Source organism: Salpingoeca rosetta (assembly GCF_000188695.1).
Source record: "Salpingoeca rosetta unplaced genomic scaffold supercont1.21, whole genome shotgun sequence".
Taxonomy (NCBI): Eukaryota; class Choanoflagellata; order Craspedida; family Salpingoecidae; genus Salpingoeca; species Salpingoeca rosetta.
This window is the reverse complement of record NW_004754913.1, coordinates 265,749-273,569: the sequence shown is the minus strand read 5'-3', so window position 1 is coordinate 273,569 and position 7,821 is coordinate 265,749. Positions and strand designations below refer to the sequence as shown.

At 55.3% G+C, this 7,821-nt stretch overlaps 3 protein-coding genes across 3 annotated transcripts in view; 1 reads left to right on the top strand and 2 right to left on the bottom strand.

The window, feature by feature from the left end:
- PTSG_08058 (uncharacterized protein) overlaps positions 1-2,287 on the bottom strand; it is a 3,724-nt gene extending 1,437 nt beyond the window's left edge. Inside the window, exons 1-6 of the mRNA XM_004991022.1 lie at positions 1,559-2,287; positions 1,157-1,397; positions 902-984; positions 748-782; positions 388-465; positions 226-255 (exon numbers count right to left, since the gene is read on the bottom strand). Coding sequence (XP_004991079.1) covers positions 226-255; positions 388-465; positions 748-782; positions 902-984; positions 1,157-1,397; positions 1,559-2,264 — 1,173 coding nt within the window. The 5' untranslated portion in view covers positions 2,265-2,287. The remainder of the gene's footprint in view (positions 1-225; positions 256-387; positions 466-747; positions 783-901; positions 985-1,156; positions 1,398-1,558) is intronic.
- A 290-nt stretch (positions 2,288-2,577) lies between these two features.
- PTSG_08057 (uncharacterized protein) lies at positions 2,578-7,039 on the top strand (the record flags this gene model as incomplete). Its single annotated transcript, XM_004991021.1, has 13 exons — positions 2,578-2,915; positions 3,113-3,177; positions 3,389-3,496; positions 3,643-3,683; positions 3,838-3,878; positions 4,020-4,079; positions 4,333-4,368; positions 4,582-5,067; positions 5,200-5,266; positions 5,610-5,683; positions 5,925-6,126; positions 6,434-6,512; positions 6,866-7,039. 13 exons carry the CDS (start codon positions 2,578-2,580, stop codon positions 6,985-6,987), a joined length of 1,719 nt encoding a protein of 572 aa, XP_004991078.1. The 3' UTR covers positions 6,988-7,039.
- Positions 7,040-7,367: 328 nt separating this feature from the next.
- The window catches only part of PTSG_08056 (uncharacterized protein), a gene marked incomplete at its 3' end in the record, with an annotated part of 4,938 nt that continues 4,484 nt past the window's right edge, over positions 7,368-7,821 (bottom strand). The window contains exons 12-13 of the mRNA XM_004991020.1: positions 7,574-7,673; positions 7,368-7,547 (exon numbers count right to left, since the gene is read on the bottom strand). Of these exons, the coding sequence (XP_004991077.1) occupies positions 7,368-7,547; positions 7,574-7,673 (280 nt within the window). The remainder of the gene's footprint in view (positions 7,548-7,573; positions 7,674-7,821) is intronic.

The following is a 7,821-nucleotide window of genomic DNA, read 5'->3' as shown; positions in this document are numbered from 1 at the left end:
TCACACAATGAGAGAGACAGAGCGTACATGGGTTTGCGCATGTGCTATGCTGCATGGTGTGTGCTTGTGTGAATGTTTGTGTGAATGTTTGCGTGAATGTTTGTGTGAATGTTTGTGTGAATGTTTGTGTGAATGTGGTGCCTGCCTGTGTGGGCATGTGCTCGTAGAGATGCGTGGAAGGCATAAAGGGCTGTGTGCATCGGTGCATGATGGCACCATGCGCACCGCTATCGCCGTGTCCCAGTTGTTGTGAATCTGCAACAATCAAGGCAGCCAGAGCCGTGTGAGCACAAGGTAAACGCAAATTACCCAAATGAAGATCGTTGGATCTGCAAAACACGAAGACCGACAGCGACATGGACAGAACAAACACATGTGTGCACTCACCCGAGTGCTGATGGCGCCCTTGTACGTGCCACGGCCGATGTAAACCTTGGTGACCGCCAGCGGAACATCAGGAGCTGCCTCACCATTTTGATTGCGCAATATCGAAAGGAGTGCAGAGCGCTGCCACGACAGCTTCACGCGAAGCGAGGGCGGTGGCGCAGACAAACTCGTGTTGCTGCTGCTGCTGCTGCTGTTGTTGTTGTTGTTGTTGTTGTTGTTGTTGTTGTTGTTGTTGTTGTTGTTGTTGTTGTTGTTGTTGTTGTTGTTGTTGTTGTTGTTGTTGTTGTTGCTGTTGTTGTTGTTGTTGTTGTCGTCGTGCTCGTTGAAAGTCTGAGCTGTGTCCGCGAGCGTGAAGCGGACAAGAGCGCCGCCGTCGCTGTCAACGCGGGCGAAGCCTGGTACCACGGTGGCAATGTTGGTCATGGCATAACAAGATCCCAAGATGAGTGGCGTAAGCAGATACCAGCACACGGACAAGCAGCCAAACACACGCGGGATTACCGCTGCGCCTCACCTTGGTGCTCAGCGTTCACATGTACGCGATGCAGTTGCTGGCGCGTGTCAATCACAAACGTGGTGACATCCGCAGCAGCGCACCTGATGAAGGCGATGGTAATGGTGGTGGTGGCGGCGGCGATGGTGTTAGTGGTGGCGTTAATGGAAACACGTGGCTGGCGGTTGGTGTTGATCACGGGTAAGGAAGGGGCCGCTTGCGTGATTCACAACACGAGAGAGCAGCGAGGTGCGGTCAAAGGGAAACGAACACTACCATGCGCGCTGCCTCCATGTGCGGGTGTTGTAGAAACGACCGAGATCAATCGACTCCAGCGTTGCATGCTCACTGCTGCGTGCGAGTGACAGAGGAACAGCGCGAGTGTGGTCGGCGGCCACAGCTTCAATCGTCACGTGCATGCTCACGTCACCCGCGCACACGACAGGCGATGGCCGCTGGGAGATTGCCAGTTGTCGGTGTGCTCTCCTGGCCGACCACCCAAGACTGTGAAACGAACCTGTTGCGGGTGTGTCGCGAGTGAGCGAAGCAGGCAGAATTGCAGCACACACTATTCCACCAAAACATGTCATCGCACACACACACACACACACACACACACACACACACACACACACAACAAAGAACAGCGCTGGCCAGTGGTTTGCTGCGTGTGCGCACCTGAGAAGAACTTCCTGGCGTCAATCAGTGATGCAAGGCCGGCAATGCGCCCGCACGGCAGTAGATGCTGCAGTGGTGTCAGGTTCTCGGTGCACAGGGCCTCTCGTTGCAGGAACCCGCGCACTGTGGTTGTGGGGGAATCGCTGCTGCCGCTGGTGAAGAGGGCAGTGTCGTAGATGACGTGCTCGGCCGTGATGGTGGAGAGTGATGCGCACAGCATGCCGGAGAGCATGTGCATGAGCTGCTCGAACCGATCGGGCACGGATGCCCGCAACGCTGAAGGCCACGTCGCTTCCACCTCGGCCCCCATCATTGGTGTTTGCTGTTCGTACGGGTAGGCTCCCCAAGCATCGTCACGCCATCGGCCTTGTGTCAGCCGCACGCTGACAGCCTCTGCGCCTGTGGCCTCGAAGATGCGGCGAACAGGCAGCGGCACCAAGCTGGAATGTTGTGCACAGTCGTTTGCCGTAGCATTTGGGGCGTGGGCACCACGCGGTGTTTCTCCGAAAGCACCATCTTTGAGCTTTCCTCTGTGGTCGTGCGCTACTGGTCTTGCATCGAAGCGTGGCTCCACCCGGAACAGTACGCTGCCGTCTGCCAGAGTGATGAACGATGTCTGCTCAGAGTACGTCTCGTCCGCCAGGCCTTCCGTCACAACAGCACACAAGCAACACGCCAGCGCAACCAACGCAGGTGCCACGGCCATCGCTCCAGCTGCGTGTGTGTGTGTGTGTGTGTGTGTGTGTGTGTGTGTGTGTGTGTGTGTGTGTGTGTGTGTGTGTGTGTGTGTGTGTGTGTGTGTGTGTGTGTGTGTGTGTGTGTGTGTGTGTGTGTGTGTGTGTGTGTGTGTGTGTGTGTGTGTGTGTGTGTGTGTGTGTGTGTGTGTGTGTGTGTGTGTGTGTGTGTGTGGGCTTCTTGTGGATGTCGGTCGGTGCACTCGTTCACCACCGTTGTCGATCTGCCGAAAATTGGCAGGAATCATTCAATAATCGCCACAACTTGAGCCAAACAAAAAGACGATGATGACACAGCGTCGCACATCAGGCGCAGGGAGCGTCACAGGAACAAGTAGTGCAGCAGCAGCGGCAGCGGCGGGTGCAGCTGACAGGACAGGGACGGGCCAGCGAAGAAGGGATACCGTTGTTGGCACGCATGATGACAGCGGTGGGCGCGGTGGCGATGGTCCTGAGCGGGGCACAGACAGTGACAAGGATCAGAACACAGATGTTGACGAACACGCAAATCAAGTCCAGCGACCACAAGTTGACATTGGTCTCATGGCTGACGCCTTTGACCGCCTCGTCCTCGAGCTGCACCCTTTCATTCGAATCGGCAGCGCTATTCGCTACATCCTCAGGTCAGTCTCTATGTTTGCGTGTGTGTTTGTGTGTGTCTGTGTTTGTGTTTGTGTTTGTGTTTGTGTGTGTTTGTTTGCTTTGTGTTGCATCTTGCGCAGGCTTGCGAGTTTGCTTGTTCACAGCCACAACGTGCAATCTCACACCCGCTCTGCGCCATGGACTGTGTCGTGATGGGGTTGCGTTTTCTTGACAACAGCTGGGAGAACCCAAAAGCAACGCTCGTGGTGCTTGCGGTCTGCTTGCTTTGCAGCTTCCTTCCGCGTGCGTCACGTTGTGTGTGTGTGTGTATCCGTGTCTGTATGCGTGTGTGTTGCTTGGCCCAGATTGTTTGCGTCCGTTGCCCTGAACACACACACACACACACATACATTCACAAATACGACGGTCAGACCGTCGTCTCCAACGTTTGTGCTGCGAACAATTCACTTTGCCATCTTGTTCAAACCAACTGTGCACCGATGCACATTACCAGTGCTGGTCCCGTTCTTTGTGGCGTCGTCGATGCTCGCCTGCTTGTGGTATCGCTACTACATGCGAGGCGACGTCTCTGCCATCCTCTTTGATGCCGATCTCGTCAAAGGTGCGCCTGGTGCTGCACCCTGCTTGCGCTATCACGAGCGCATGAACCGGTGTGCGCTGCATGGTTGCACGAAATCATGGACTGCGGTGCTTCTGATGATCTACGTTTGTGTCTGTGTGTTGGCGTCTGTGCGTGTGTTTGTACAGCTGTGGACAGCTACACGCGCGCACTGCCCAAGATGTCACAGGTACGTCAATTGTGTACGCGGGAGTTGCGAGGCAACTGAGCGCTCGCACAGCCGAACGCAATGCGTAGCTGTTTCACCATCACGCTGCCTGATGCGCATGGTTCACATTTCTGACGTCCAACGCACACAACTCTTTGCATGGTCTCATCTACAGGAGGCGGCAATGCAAAGGAAACTCAACCGCTTTCATCACATGTGCGTACAAGCACAACGCACACCTGCGCGCAACACCACAGCCTGCATGCAACCTTGATCACTGACTTCTCTCGTCTACCTGCCACCATCTGACACGTGTCACCATGCACCTGCGTATTGGGTATTGTGTCATGTTTGCAGATTGCTGATGCTGCAGTCCTCCATGCTGGCGGCAATGAAACTGCTCATCTCCATACGCACGTGCGTACTGTGGAACACCGTGTGTGTCTATGTATGTGTGTGTGTGTGTGTATGTGTGTGTGTGTATGTGTGTGTGTGTGTGCGTGAGTGTTTGTGAGCGTTAGTTTTTGTGAGCGTGCAGGTGTTTGTCTTTGTCCTTCTTCGCCTGAATACACATCCACTCCACCGCCTGTGTCTGCTCATCAGCTTGCCCCACTGCCTCGTGTGCACCTCCCCTTCATTTCTTTGGTCGTCCTAATTGTTGTTCTCCCAGGCTGCTGTTCTGGAAACACCCAACGATAACGCTGTGGTCGGGTGGATCGCTGTCTGCAGTGATTGCGTCATGACCACACCCTCGTCGCGCACCTGAAGATACGCTGCTTTTACCTCCATTTTTCTTTCTCACAATGAACACACACACACACACACACACACACACACACACACACACACACACACACACACACACACACACACGCGCGCGCGCGCGCACACACACACACACGCACACCTTCCATAACAGGTTCATTGGGAACATCATTGGTGTTGCTGCGGCGGTGCTGGTAATGCCAAAGGAATATGTCTTTGCATTCATGGTCGTGTCTGTGTTCGCAGCTGAAACGCATTTAGGGCGGGCCTGCCGAAGTTTCTACATCCCTGCGCTGCCGCCTGTGGACCTTGCTGAGGAGGCTGCAGAGGTACGGCCGCTCGTGGAACAGGACGAGGCAAACAGGGAAAAGATTTCAAAACACCTGCACGAAATGCAGGCAGAGCTGAACGCGGGCGCACTCGAAGACAGCAGCAGCCAGCGTGGTGGTGGCGGCGGGACAGACCGGCTCTCAACGGCAGGCGGTGACAATGATGATGATGAAGATGGTGATGGCGATGATGGCGATGAGGACGGAGGCAGTGTTGCGGGGAACGGGAGCGGCAGTACCACCGGTGCGCCGTTGAGTGACCAAACACGCAGAACCATGGCTGCTCTTGGCTCGTCGCATCTCCAACAAAGGTATGTGTGGTGTCGTGCTGTGTTGTGATGCCCCGTTGTGTGATCAATGTGGTGTCTGCGCGACGACCTCGGTTGTTGCTGTTGCTGCCTTGACTGCTGACGATTGTTTTCCCACGGGGCGCGGCGCTTCAGGTGTGCGACGCCGGATTCCGTCTCCGTGTACAACGACGGTGGGTTTGTCTGGGTGGACGTCGATAAGGTGTGTACGCATGAGAGGGTAGGCGCGTTGGCGGTGTCGCTGTGTTGGCTGCCCCTTGCTGCTATACTCTTTGGTCGCTGCCGTTGTTTGTTTTTCTGTCACCTGCCTATGTTGCGTTGCGTTGCGTTGTGTTGTGCTTGATCGTGTTCCCCTCTTCTTCCCTGTTCCTCTCCTGTCAGCCTCCACAATGTCTTTCTTGATCTTCGTCTGCACCTGCTTGTGCTTTTCTTTCAGTGACCAAGTCACGTTGCTGCTGCTGCTGCTGTTGTTGTTGTTGTTGGTGGTGCCTCACTTGTCTCATCTCCCTCTGCTTCGTGCGCGCGTGTGGCTGCACCTGCAACAGCATCACCACCAACGTGCTTCGGTGGCTCACAGCACGCCTGTATCAACCAGCTCCCTCGACCCACCCTTATCCAGGTATGTGCACGTGTGTGAGTGAGTGTGTGCGCGTGTGCGTGTGAGTGTGTGTGCATGCGTGTGGCTCTTTGTTTGCGTGAGCATTGCAGTGTGCTGTCTTGCCTACCACCACCATTGGTGCAACTACCACTGCTGCAACTACTGCTACTGCTAGTGGTTGCTTTGTCCGCTGCACCGTAGCGTCTGTGCTTTGCATGCGTAATTGTGTGCCCAACTCACTGCAACCACTGGGGCTGCGTAGGCGAGTGCCGGCGTCCACGAGTGCGTTGCGACGGCGGTCTGGCGCATCGGCACCACCGCCGCGAGCAGCAGCACAACCACGGTCATCGTCATCGTCGTTGTCGGCATCAGTGCACGCGCGGCGGACAGCAGCAGCAGCGGCACAGCACCACCACCATGCATGTGCACAGTGCGGTTCCGCCTTCAACATCATGCGCTCAAAGGTCTGTGTGTGTGTGTGTGTGTGTGTGTTTGTGTGAGCACCGTGTCGGCTTGTGTGTGTGTGTGCGCATGTATGTGCGTATGTATGTACGCATGCGTACACGTGTGTGTGTGTGCGCATACCTGAGCGGCCCTTCAGCTATCACTTGTGTGGGATGCACGATATCATACCGTGCTCACATGTGTGCATCTCCACCATCCACAATCCACTGCCGCTGCCACTGCTGCGTGTGCGTGCATGTGTGTGTATGTATGTATGTGTGTGTGTGTGTGTGTGTGTTTGCATGTGTGCGCGTTTTGCGATGACAGTACGACTGCAACAGCTGCGGGTCACCAATCTGCAGCCGCTGTGCCGTCAAAGTCAAGCGCTCTGCTCTCGGCACCGTCGGTATGGCGCAACGCATGTGTGCATGTGTGCGTGTGTGCGTGTACATTTGTGCATGTGTGCATGTGTGCATGTGTGCATGTGTGTGTGTGTGTGCATATGTGTGTGTGTGTGTTCTTGTGGTTTGTTTAGTTTGTTTGGCTCTGCGTTTGTGTGTGCACTGTGATTGCGTGCGTTTACTGTGCGGCTTGACTGTTCATGTGCGCCTGCATGCGCGTGTTGGGCCACAACCGCCTCTCTGGTGTATGTATGTTTGTGCGTGTGTGTGTGTATGTATGTGTGTGTGTGTATGTGCTTACATGCTTTGCTTCCTTCCATATGTGTGTGTGTGTGTGTGCATGTGTGCATGTGTGCAGGCAATGCGGCGGCGTCGACGGTGCGGGTGTGCGGGCCGTGTGCAGAAACGCTTCGTGTGCGAGCTGAGGGCCTGCGCCCAAACGAGCACGACATTGTGCTTGGCTCCGACACCCACACCTGACCACCACAGTGCGCACACCTGTGTGTGTGTGTGTGTGTGTGTGTGTGTGTGTGTGTGTGTGTGTGTGTGTGTGTGTGTGTGTGTGTGTGTGTGTGTGTGTGTGTGTGTGTGTGTGTGTGTGTGCACCTGTACATTGATCGTGCCAACGTAAGTGCGCGCCATTCTCAAACCGTCCGGCTGTTGTGTCAATCTAACAACATAAAAAGCAAGTCAACCCTTCTCATTCTGTTGCTTCACAGTAGTTTCCTTTACTGCAACAAGCAATCAAGCAAGCAAGCGCGACAACAAGAGACAAGAGATGCTGCAGCAATGGCGACAGCAAACACCAGCAATAAGCAACGGGGGCGGGGGCAAAAGCAGAGTCAGGAGGTGCCCAGTCTTTACAGCTCATCCAGCTGCACAAGCAGAGACAGATCCAAGCAGAGCGAAGCAGTGGTGAGGGACACAGTGATGGCGGTGCTGCGCGTTCGCAGCAGGTAGAGCATGGATTGGCCTGTGGACAACGCGCCCACAACGACCACAAACATACGGTCCTTTGAACAAAAGTACCACCACGGCGACTGCAATCACCAGTGCAAACCCTCACCAGGTCTTCCTCTTCGTCGTCGTCAGCAGCGGTGATGGAGGCGGAGGCCGCAGGGGCGGTGGCAGAGAGGAAACTGTCTGCATCCAACTGTGACACGTCGCTGTCGTGGTGGCGATGGTGGTGGTGATGATGATGAAATGGTGTGATGATGAGGTGATCATTGAGCAGGTGGCGGGAGAGGAACAAGGGAAAGCCACGAAACCGGATGTAGAGGCAGGCAACACGAAGGCATGCATGCATGTACGTGT